Source organism: Tympanuchus pallidicinctus, unplaced genomic scaffold (assembly GCF_026119805.1).
Source record: "Tympanuchus pallidicinctus isolate F22 unplaced genomic scaffold, pur_lepc_1.0 scaffold15, whole genome shotgun sequence".
In the NCBI taxonomy this organism is placed as follows: Eukaryota; Metazoa; Chordata; class Aves; order Galliformes; family Phasianidae; genus Tympanuchus; species Tympanuchus pallidicinctus.
Genome location: NW_026294669.1, coordinates 10983019 through 10995330, shown reverse-complemented (window position 1 = coordinate 10995330; position 12312 = coordinate 10983019). Strand labels below are relative to the sequence as shown.

Below are 12312 nucleotides of genomic sequence, written 5' to 3'. Positions count from 1 at the left end.
AAGTAGGTACAATTGCAGAAACAACTCACAGATGCAGTGGATATATTCTAGTCATCATGAAAGCAGAATAGGATGGAGCAAATGAAAGCATAAGGAAGGGCTCTGTCCAAAGCCCCATGCTATGCTTCTGAAGACACTAATATACATATTTATATTTCTAGGCAATCCAAACTAACCTTTCTACATGGAAGATTAGATATCCATGCCCCAAAAATACGCATGGCTCTAAATACGACTCTTCCAATCTGTGTATCAAGAGAAAATTCAAAGGAAAATAAAACCTTCAAGCCAAAACTGGCACTAAGAACTGGAGATAATCTCTCAACTCGACAGCACTCAAGTTTCCTATAAAAGGCAGAGGCACAGACAGGGCAAGCAGGCAACAGTGCACCACACAGACAACCTTGCTACACTTCGGGAATGGGTCCAGCAGAAGGTATGATCAAAACCTGGTTCAAAGAAGGGCTCTACAGTGAAACAGTGCTAACTTCATCCTTTTAGATCGCTAGCAGAATGACTTGGGTCTGCTCGTTCTTCAAGTGTGTAGACATAAAAGTCACATTCTACACCGTAAGCTGAATTGCAAACCACAAGTACTTATAATGGAAAGATGACATAGAATCATGTACACCAACATCATATTGGCATACCACAACGTACCCTACTCACAACATGTTAGTCTGCACATCTTCCAAAGCCTTTTCTTCTTAAAGAACAACCATACAATTTCCAAAAACAGAACTGAGTTCCCCTTTGTTCAGTAAGTCATGACCTCAAAGTGTGCTGCATCAGACACAGTGATGCAATCCAGCACAATGTCATAAACTACTGCCTCTGATTTGTAACACTTGCCACCGCCTCTTCTACAGGTGGTAAAAATCTGCAGCTATTGCTATTGCCCATAGGTTACAAAAAAGGTGGATAACTGATTAGTTTAAATGGCTTTTAAAGCAGCTTGCACCTTCACCCACCACTGAACAGTAATTATTACGTAGTCTTACCTAAATCCAGCAACGAATCAAGACAGATTAATTGAAAAGGCACCTAAACTTTAGGGTCAACAACTTCAAGAATTCCATGGAAAATCAAAGGAATTATTGATTTTAAAAGGACATTCCTGGATCAGAATACCAGTAACAATTTTGGTCTTCACAACTTAATGGCAGAATGTTCTAGAATTAAATGTCCTCTCTAACCATTCCTTCAGAATATACTCCATGTAATAAACTCTCCAGTTGCTAACCCCCAAAAGCTTGGAAAGAGCAACATTAAATTGAGTAGATGATGGAAGCTTTAATCTGCATCTTGATACGTATAACCTGACATCAAGACGTAATAAAGACATAAAGCTAAACAGAATAGCAGTGAGTGAAGAGGAAAAACAAGTCGTGTCACAGTGGCAAAGCCCAAAAAGCATGGCAAAAGATCATAAATTTACAAAAAAGATGCCACATGCAAGTGTGACTCGCAAAGTTTCAGCGTAACCATCAGGAGATATAATCTGTTTGTAATTCCAGTGACAAATATCAATCAGGAGAGCAACAATACTCAAGTTAGTAGAAAAGGAAGCAACATTGTTGGAACCATTCCCCTGAAACTCTATCACTTAATTTCTTAATGGAACCATTGTTGAAAAGCCTCATAATAGGCAACTTGACCTTGACTTGCAAACTTTCAGTCTGGTTTTGGATTACATCAGATTTAGGATTACAAAGATTTATTCAGATACTCAGAATTTCCTCAGGAAACTTTATGTGGTCCCCATACACTGCTGGAATAGTCTAACTACTTCATTAAAAGCAAACAACCTGTGTTTTTCTGACACATGGAAGTGCTAAGCATCCCCCACGGATACTGTCTAGCAAGTCATGACAAGGCTGATTAACGGATTTCAGTGTAAATTACTAAACTGGACTGTGAATTGCCATCCTTGCACGGTATGTTTCCTTTTGCTTCTGCTTCAGCCACAGCAAAGTGACTTCTCATAATGAGGCACAGCATTTAAGCTTTCCCAGCATGAATCATCAAAGCATGACCAGGTAACAATCTAATACTTCCCATACTTCTAAGGTCCCAGAGCACACTGTATACATGCATATCATCTCTGCTCTAAGTTTTTCTTGTACCAAAAAAAAAAAAAAAAAAAAAAAAAAATTAAAAAAAAAATTTCAGCACACAGAAGTTCATGTACACAGAATAGAAGGTTTTGGAGAGGACTAATATATTCTAGGGTAGCACCTGCAGCTTCAGTAAGATACCTGATTGCAACAGACATACTGCCCAAAGGATCAGGATGCTGTTCTGCCGGTAACCAAGCAGGGAGGAGATTTGTGAGGTGCTCAGCACTGAAATACAGTCACAACCTGTATTTTGCATCCTCACAAAGCATAAAAGAGGAACAGGGGAAGTTCAGCATTTTTCTCTGCAGTGCAAGCACTGCAACAGTCAAATAAATTACTGAACATAACAGCACACCCAAAAAACAGACAACTGAAACCCTTGACTTGAAAGTCTTACATTCTTTGTGGTATTTGTAACCTACACAACACCTCATCACTAATCTGCCATTTAGTATTACCTTTATTAAATCCACAAATGTGATTCTGGAGAAGGCCTGGTTATGAAAGAATTAATATAAGAACAGACATTGAGATTACGCAGATCAACATGAGGACTCAAACAATGAAGTCAATCACCAACCATGTACTATCATGTTTGAAGCCTGCTCCTTTGGAACAGTTTACTGTAAACTTCTGATCTCTAGTTTGTTTTTAAAGTGAGTCATATTTTGCATTATGCATGCTCAGTGTTGAAATCCTTTAAGTGGTTTAATTAACCTGCCACATTACCTTGGAGACAGCCCACCATGGGAACAGTTGGTAGGTGAAGTCAAGGGGCTGGTTCTGCTGCTGGAGTGCCGAGAAGGAGTCCTACCAAGAGTATTGCTGGGGGAACCCTGGCATACAAACAGGAAAACAGGGATTAGCAACATGTTGCAAAACAAGAACAGGAGGACACAACAGCAGCAACAGCTTCAAACACTGCCTTTGTGCTAGACAAGCTTGGCATAGTTTTCACTCTTGCTCTTGACCCAAAAATCTGCAGCCATGGTTCATGTAGTCAGTAATGTATTCTTAATGATACTGTGCTCAGAGAATGAAGAAGCACACATGTACCTCTCTACTATTCATAGAACCAGCAGTTTTAACTTTGCAGCATGTATGGCCTGCAAATACTGCCAGGAAAATGGTTTATCAATTCACCAAACTACCCAGTTTCTCAAACACTATTTTTTCAGCTCCAGAGCACGCAGACCATTACTCTGTCAATTTAGCAACTTAATTATGCAGCTATTTTACACATTGTCTAAAGCATTCTGAGGGCTTACAATCTTAACAAGCACAATCAATTAACTTATTTTTCCACTGGCCTGCATAATAATTCATACCACAGGAAAAATGAGTAGAAACCATTCCCAAATCTGACTCACTCCACAGAGAGGAAGATAAACGAGGTGGAAGGGACTAGAGAATCCAGTCCTTCCCCTTGGAAGCCTAATGCTGCAATTTGAGTTTACACAAAGGTCTATCATTGCTATGGAAGGGCAAAGATGAGAAGGTTCAAATTCCAGCAAACTTCACAAGATTTCCATGCACAGAAAAAAAAAAAAAAGGCAAAAAACCCACACCCCTAAAAACTCATTGTTGCTGAGGGAAAAAAAAAATGTTTGGAAGCAAACTAAATCTCCATTAACATTCTCTCAAATTATATATGCAAGCACTATATTAAAAATAACTGAATTATTTGTTTTAACAGACTCATTAAAGTAACATCGAACAGAAGCCTCTGCTGATACACTGTTTCAAGACAACAGCTACTGATAGTGCATGCTACTGGACATCTGCAACAAGTTGCAGTCTTTGAGGTTCTGCTGTTTGCAAGAACATGGGACTCTCACCACACTGGTGTTACTGGAGTTCTTGAGGTGGTTGTGCAGGAGCTTGGTAGCACCATCCTGGAATGTTTTTGGCAAGGCACCAAGTAACATGGTAAACTCGGGAGTGTTCAGTTCAAAGAGAGAAATCAGGACTATTTGTGCTGCCTGAAAAGAAGAAAACAACGTTAGTTTCTATTTCAAGTACACAATTTGTTGGTAACAATTCTTATGGCAAATTATACAACATCACTTCAGAAGATTCCCATGTTCAGCTTCTAACACATACCTTGCAGTGCGTCACAAGGAATTACTGTTAGAGTTACACCTTCTTAGCTTCAAGCTTACAACACACCTTTACATTTATGCCATTTCTCAGATCTGTACAGTGTGCTCAGGTGTACTATCCCACAGCAAGTGAGAAAATCTAACCATTCTCCCATCCAGCACGTATTTCCATTGAAAAGTTACTGCAAAAAATTTCAAGAACCAAAAACCAAGAGTTCAGATAACGAATCTGGGACTGCAATTTGTCATTCCCATACTTGCTACCTTCAAGTGAAAAAGAGACTAGTCCCTTTCCCACACAACCTCTCCTCCTCTTAAGGATCCAATAAATTCGTTTCATCAGACAATCCCTGATCCTGCTTTCTCACTTCATGCTTCACTGCTGTGGCTGTTCCAGCAGCTCAAGCTTCTGGCTCAACTGGAAGACCTATCAGGATGGTGAGAAGAATCTTTCCCTAATCCTTGTACAGGTTAAACCCAACCAGATTCCCTGAATTCACTAAGTAAAACAAAACAACTGACCATTTCACTGGAAAATGTTTTAACCTATCTACCTAAAAGACTGGCTGCCAGAGTAAGTTCTCCACTAACTCCAATAGTAAATGTACACTATATTGAGAAGATACGAAGATACAACATAAAAACTCATTCCAAGAACAGTCAAAATAAAGCAACAGTGAAGAACTTCTGATGATTTGCAGCACCATCTTCTCCAGCCAGTGTCACTGTCATACCAATCTCCAGAATACTTATCTGGATACAAAAGCACCAGCTTAGATTAACAAAGAAATGAAGCTATGTGAGTTTTTATTTTGGAACAGCATACATGCTTAGGAAGAGCAGACACTTCTGTCTTTTGTTTTGGGAATTTTCCAAGACTTCCTAAGAATCAAAAATAATTTTAAAGAGGGCAAAAATATAATTCACTATTGTGGTAATAACTGTACATTCATTGTTCTCATCAACTCAAAGGAAAAGGAGCTTTTAGTAAATAATGCATCTATAAAGTTGTGATAATTAAGTGTATCTGCAGTTCCCTCTGAAGTGGAATCCATTATCAAATGATGAACCTGGGTACACAGAAACCCTTTCAGGGTGGAGAAGCATCAAAAGTATCTCATTGTTTCAGTATGCAAATTGCAGTTTGAGCTACACTGATCCTTTTACTCATCTGGTCAATTTGCAGTAACACAGCTTTACTTATAAGAAAACATTTTCCACCTGTAGATTTCAAAGTTTATTAATATCCTTTTCATATAGCCAACAAAGAAATTGAGGCACACAACACCCAATGGGCTTTCTTTCCATGGACTGCACTGAACAGGTCTTCAGACTCTTCGTTTCATACAGGTCATGCTGCATTCTACCAAAATCCCATTGACTTGAACAGAAACACAGCATGTCATCATTCACTTCACACTTAATTCTAAGGATGAGAAATCGGGAGATAATTTTTTCCCCATGGCTTTCTTAGCTCCAAACTCAACTGTCCTTTGGCCTGAGTTTTGGGCAACTCTGTCATGAAGTTTGCAAGGTATCCAACTGGCATCTGTATTTCTGTCAAGTTTTGATCCAACAAGTTTCTGTAATGAAAATATTACTACAAACAAGATCTCAGATCAGCATGTTGAACCAAATGCAAAGTGACAAATCATGCCAAAGTACATTCCCAGTTGTGAATGGCATGCACATCCTGGACTGTTAGGAAATGGACATGCAGATCTTCTGTGTCAGAACAAGCAGATCACATGTTCACAAGGATCAGAAAAACAGGAAAACTGATCAAGAAGGTTCCTAGGTTTAAAGATTGCTCAAAAACTAGAATATCTGGAGATATTCTAGCAGTTGGGTGCTGCCCAAGGTACAGTGAGGCAGGAAAGGATTCAAGATACCTTTGGTTCCACACATCTCTCATCGATGGGTTAAAAAAAGACCATCCTTGGAAAACTCCTGTGTAAAAACAGCAAAAAAGGCACAAAAGTATGTGCACTCCAACACACGTTATTTCTGAAGTTACCTTTCTTGTCATATGCCAGAGGTGTAGCCACATCTCATCTCTGAGCAAAAATTTCACCAAAGCTCTGTCAGGGACTATGTGACACCCTGAGGCTTTACTTTAAAGCAGAGCATTACCTAAAACTTACAGCTGAATACTGATAGCTCAGCTGCTGTACTGCAGGAGTATCTGGAAGAAGTACTAGCTCCCTGAAATCACTTCAGTTTCATTTTAGTTTTCTGTGCTGGCTTTAATGAAAGCAGATCTCTGTCCACACTCCCTCTTTGCACAGACTACAGTTTGTTTTTAGAAATGTTTGCTAGTCTGCCAGTATTTTGTGTACACTGTGCTCTTCAGCAGCTTTGTTATTGCCTGCAAGTAGGTCACTGGGCTTTGAATGGAGGATTGAGCAGCCGCTCACAATGCTGGTACTCTTATGTGGCCCAAAAGAAAGCAGACCTACAGTCTACATTATTTGAAAAAAAGCCAAGTATTACTTACAGCCTGAGTGATGCTCCAGCAAAGCTCTCAAAAACAGCACTAGAGTTACGTGGGTTAATCTTGGCTGTGTTGCTTTTAAGTAGCCCTCATCCAGTATATACTTAGTCAAAGTTTTGTTTTTTTTCCCCTAACTAATTCTTTTGAACTTTAAAATCTGTGGATTTTCAGCCTCTGACAGACTATAGAATGTTTTTATAACCATTGGTTATTTCCAAAAATCTTGGTGCTTGTTTCATTACATTACTAAATAGGTAGAGAAAAACAGTCAATAACAAATTTCTGAACACAGCATCCTCCATGCAGCACATGTGCCTGATGATACATAATTAGAACAATTTTCCTCTGCCTTTGTATCCCCATCCCATTAATGTGGAATGCTAATCCATCTCCTATCAGTGACAAATAACATAGACTCTATAGATGACCTAATCTTAACCAGGCAGTTCTCTGCTAGCTTGAGCTAGAGAAACTCCAGTCAATTCAGAGCCTGTCTGCTAGTGAGGGGGTCTGGCTCCATGTCAGCTTGCCGAATCATTTGCGAAGGGCTGCTTATGTAACTTTGTTATTTTCCTTAGAACAATGCAGCAGGGGATCAGGTTCCACCAGCTGGCAACAGCTCCCCACATCTCATACTTACGCCAATGCAGAAGTCATGCTGCCTAACCACCAGCTGCTCAATGGACACAAGTGCTTTAGCAACTTGATGGGGGTGATTTTTTGATTTGTTTATCAGAATCTAGTAACCTCCACAAATCAGTTGAAACATTAAAGACTCTGAAGTAATTTGGGCTTATTAAGCAAAAAACATCAGGCTAACTGGAGAAATGTTAAGGGAAAATACAGTCAGTGACCTAAACTTAATACCAGTGCCTGGTGATTGCTGCTGCAGCTGGTCTGCTAACAACCAAGCAGAATAAGCAGCTACCTGCCTGAACTACCTAAAAACAGTTTTCAAGTTATTCAAAACCTATAGTGGTGATGAGCTCACTACATTGTGACCTCCATAAATGGAGAGAACCCCTAACTCTGTTTCAGAGACACAAAAACAGGGGTTAACAGAAAAGCAGAAAGCCAAAAATTATTTCACACGCAGACACTTTTTTAGGCCCCCAGTCAAGGCCTCTTTACACAGCTAGACAGTGGCAACTGCAAACAAGATTAGTGTGATTAGTGCACACAGCTTTTAGTCTACCTGTTTACATTTTTCTTCCAAGTTTCCTTCACCGGGCCCTGAGGAAGCTGTAGTTGTCCTAGCTGGCAAATCCTCACCTACCCAACTATGCATGGTCTGGGTTTGACAAACAGGAAAGGTGGTATTATTAAGAGAAGGCACAGTTTTCAACTAAACCATCTGAATAGTACACATGCTATCTTTTTGCAGATGAGTTTAATCAGTGGCTTGCCTTACTTGAAAATGCAAAAAGCATTAATATTTGATTCAACCAAAAAAGCATTCCTTTCAGCAGAGGGCAGCACTGAAAAATTAAATTCAGCCACAACTCCCATCCATACATATCATCCCTCAGTGCTGCTGCGAGGCTTTGTTTTGGCAGCTTCCTGATGACCTCCACAACAACTTGAGGTACAGAGCCCCAGCAAAACACTGGACTGAGATGGCACCAAGGTGACATGGGATCTGGCATCTGCCCACACCCATCCTTGTGGATGCATCTCTCAGGAAGGAAGAGAGGAAGAAACAGCTGAGAACTTGCAAGCTCCTGACTCCAGTTTGGTTGCTGTTTAATAGACCATCATTAGCTACAAATGCCTTTTGGAATACTGGTGTGGAATGATGACCAAAAATCATAAAACCATGACAATGATAAGATTGGCCTGAGGAAGTCCCAAAGCCAACTTCTGACAATTATAATTACACTCTATACGCATTATTCATTTCACCATCCAGTCTAAGGCAAACGCATTAATAACTTAAGGCAGACTGGAACAGAGAAACACTCTCTCACATCCCTTGGAATTATACTGCAGATCCAGTACAGATCCACAGAGATGGGGAGGCATCAGTGACACATTCAGCAGCTTGCATTAGCACGCACTGGCACAGGACAACGTTTTGATTCTCCGATGAGCAGAGCTGATGCTGAGTTAATTCACATCCACGGAGAGTGTTTACAGCCTCTAAACAAGTGTTATTCTGTGTATTTTCCAGCAGACAGGTAAGTGTTAGCTGGCACTAGACAAACAAGCTATCTGCCAAACCAAACCTCCTCCTTGTTCTTTTGTGAGACTATAATCAGATGAATATAGACATCCACATCACTAATACAGTACTGTGACACAATGGCTTCATCAATTTGTACATAACTCAATTTTCCCATGATTTATATTAGAATATGCTCTTTATATCTGCATCCTAAAAAGGAAGAAATTGTTTTTAATCAGATTTACATATAGAATTCATATACAAAGTCCACATTGCTACTGTTTTATACAGTATTTTATATATGAGAAGTTTTTGCAAGTCATGGATGGTTGCATTACATGTGTCAAAGACATCTCAAACAGATGCTAGATAAAACTGCACAGCACTGAATCATCACATTCCTATTACAGATCTATAATAGATAAAGATTTCTTATATTCTCTATTGTCACCTAGTCATAGCAAAGACTATTCATTACTTCTGCAAAGCCAGGTGCTATCCCAGAAGTCAGGCTTTTGAAGGCTACCCTGATTATCTTTGCTCCATACAATGTGGCATTTACAGCAGAAACAAGTGTGAGAAACTGTTAAAGTAAATCTAGCATGATGCAAAGCTGAACTCTGAGGGGGAGATTCCCAGATACAAGTAAAGGAGGAAGAAAAGTTTCTGAAGTTCTGTTTGCAACAAAAACACGCCCTTGAAGCTGCAAGAAGTTTCAAATCCTGGTTTTCCAAACAGACCTGTTGCTTATAACCATGCAGGTGTGCATATATTTCTATATACGTGGCATCTACACAAACATGTTATGCCCAGACACATAATATAAGCATGAGTATACACATCCTATGAAGCAATTTCTTATCTCCTATTATCAGACAGTAAGTTCTTATTGTTTGAAGCAAACTGAGAAAAGATAACTACTCATACTAAAACTGCTTCCAGCTCAAAGGATGCTAAAGAAGCTGTAAAAATCCAAGAGATTCACTTTAAGGAAACCTACCTCTGATACCATGTTTCCAACAAGCACGTGATGATTTTCTGGCAACTGATGCTTGGAAAAACAATTTGCCTTACACTAAGTACACTAAAAATATTTGGGTTCTCATAGCTTTGTAGCATCAAATTCAAAACAAACGAAATGAGGGCTACTGTTTTGGAAACATAGTTAGGACACCAAGATCTTTCTGTTCTAACAGCATTAAGTCAAGTAAACACTGAAGTCCACCAAGTGGCACTTACAATGCATGACTCTATTTTTCCTAACACCAACTATTAAAATGCCTGAACAAAGCTCCTTTTTGCACTGAGATCTAATTTGACTTCTTTAGGACCATCCTTTGGCAAAAAGGCTGAACTCTGCATATGGGCACAGACCCTACATAAGCTTAAGGTTTCATTCTCTCTGGTAAATCAGCTACTCGTGGGGGTCAGTGAAACATTACACGCTGTAGGAATATTGCAAGAATTTTGGAGAGCGCTCCAAACAAGAAAGGCAAGGCCCAGCCCACTGGGGAATACTGAAATGATTTGCCATTCAAAAGCGTTCCTGCAAATGCCCTTTGTGTCACTATTACTGTAAGAGGCCACAGCCAGCTGTATTTACTGCCCAACATTAAGGGCAAATGATGCCATTTGAGCTCAATGGGAGGCTCTGGGCATGCTTTCACACAAACTTCTGTCTCAGAACTGCTTGACACCACTAAAAGATTACAGCTCCAGCAGAGGTTTTAGAAGCTTCATGACATCAAGCTGCAAAGGAGTCCAATTTCACTCCCTTAGCAGTGTTTGCCAATCTATTGCTGGTCCTGGTACAGACACCACAGCAGCATCTAAATTATCTATGCTATCTAAAACTTTCTTCATGTTTTAGACATCATTTCCTTTTTAAAGCGATAATACCAATATTTCTTGAGAAATGATATTGAGGACTACTAGTTAAAGAAATAAATTTTATCTTCATTGGCTGTTTGAGCATATGAATAATTTGTTGACCTGCAGCTTCTTCTCTAAAGTCTTCTGCATCCTCTGGTATAACTCAGAAACAATCCCTCAATTACTCAGCTAGAGTCCAATTAGAGGCCTCAATCTAATTTCCATTCTTAAACTGATGGGCTCTTCTCCAAGAACAAAGTATTTTCCCACACAAAGTCCAGTAACGTTACTCCAACTCAGAATTTCACCTACGTAAAGAATGTACAATAACTTTACCAGCAACATGAGTGGTGGCTCCTGACAATGTCCTCAGACCATTCATCACTATCAACATCACCATTTTGAGTTGTTTTTCTCTATGCCATACCCAGTGGTGTATCCTTGCTTGGGGAAAAAGCAGGATTCAGCTGAATATGCAGAGAAGAGCAACACTTGACCTGCATCTCAGTTTCCCATGCAATGCAGCATGAGCTGCTTCTACTTTTTGTTCAGCACAAAGGACAAACGCATTTCACCTTTCTTCTACTACTGTTTGCAGGAAGTAAATCTTAACTTTAATGCAAGGTAAACATCCAAAAGTATTAACAATCTTTAAAACAAAACAAATATTTACCCGTAGCACATTGCAGATCACCTCATTTTAAACATAATGCCTGACAGTAATTTTGACCATATATTCATTGCTACTGTCAACAGCTTAAATGGTTTCTACCCTGAGAGTGGATCATGACTTTTGGTCAATATCAACGCTGCTTTCCACAAAGTACATCATAGTTTTTTTGTGTGATAACAGAGGTTATTGTTCCATACAAGAACAAGCTGACTTCTGCACAACAGCATTTCCTCTAACTTTGTTTCTTTACAATTTCACTTGCTATAAAACATGATCTGGAGTTCAAGTCAGACAGGTTAAGTTGGCTCATTAAGTGTGCTTAAGTAGTCATCATAAGAATATGCAAGGTTTTATTAATAGAATATGTACTGTTCAGTTAAAAAAGGTCTTCGGACCAGATGCCACTTTTTGTTCTAATTTTCTCCAGTGCCTTAACACTATGGGGTTGGGACCTCCATGATCATCACACACACAACTGCTCCTGAGCACTTGGAAGAGTTGAGACAAGTTCAAGAATTATCTCAAAGCTAGATTTGACTGAAAAAGTGCCTTCTTTTACATTTGTTACACACCTCTTGCAGCACCTAATCATTTGGAGTCTGAATTGTCCCTCCTACTCCATAAACTCAACTGCTCCCTCCAAGGTTATATTTTGACAAGAGTTTCAATTGCACAGCCTGCTCTGCATTTTGAGAACTTCAAACCTTTAAAGTTTTCTGTAGCGATACCTTCCACAAGGAAAAAAATGTTATGATCCATTCCTAAATGAATCTTCTTGTTATAAAAAGTGGTACTTCTTGCTCCAGGTATAGTCTTCAAAAGTGGAGGACTTTTTTTTTTAATGTTCTTCAGAACGTTTCACCTGTCTAGGCTGGTCCTTGATAATC

General features: G+C 39.4%; 1 protein-coding gene across 12 annotated transcripts in view; it reads right to left on the bottom strand.

The window, feature by feature from the left end:
* CLASP1 (cytoplasmic linker associated protein 1) overlaps nucleotides 1-12312 on the bottom strand; it is a 154792-nt gene that overhangs the window by 26737 nt on the left and 115743 nt on the right. For 7 of the 12 annotated variants that reach the window (XM_052674502.1, XM_052674503.1, XM_052674505.1 and 4 more), the window contains 3 exons: nucleotides 7912-8007; nucleotides 3959-4102; nucleotides 2850-2956 (listed from right to left, as the gene is read on the bottom strand). In XM_052674502.1, the coding sequence (XP_052530462.1) occupies nucleotides 2850-2956; nucleotides 3959-4102; nucleotides 7912-8007 (347 nt within the window). The remainder of the gene's footprint in view (nucleotides 1-2849; nucleotides 2957-3958; nucleotides 4103-7911; nucleotides 8008-12312) is intronic. The other 5 variants (XM_052674509.1, XM_052674511.1, XM_052674512.1 and 2 more) reach the window with 1 other exon arrangement.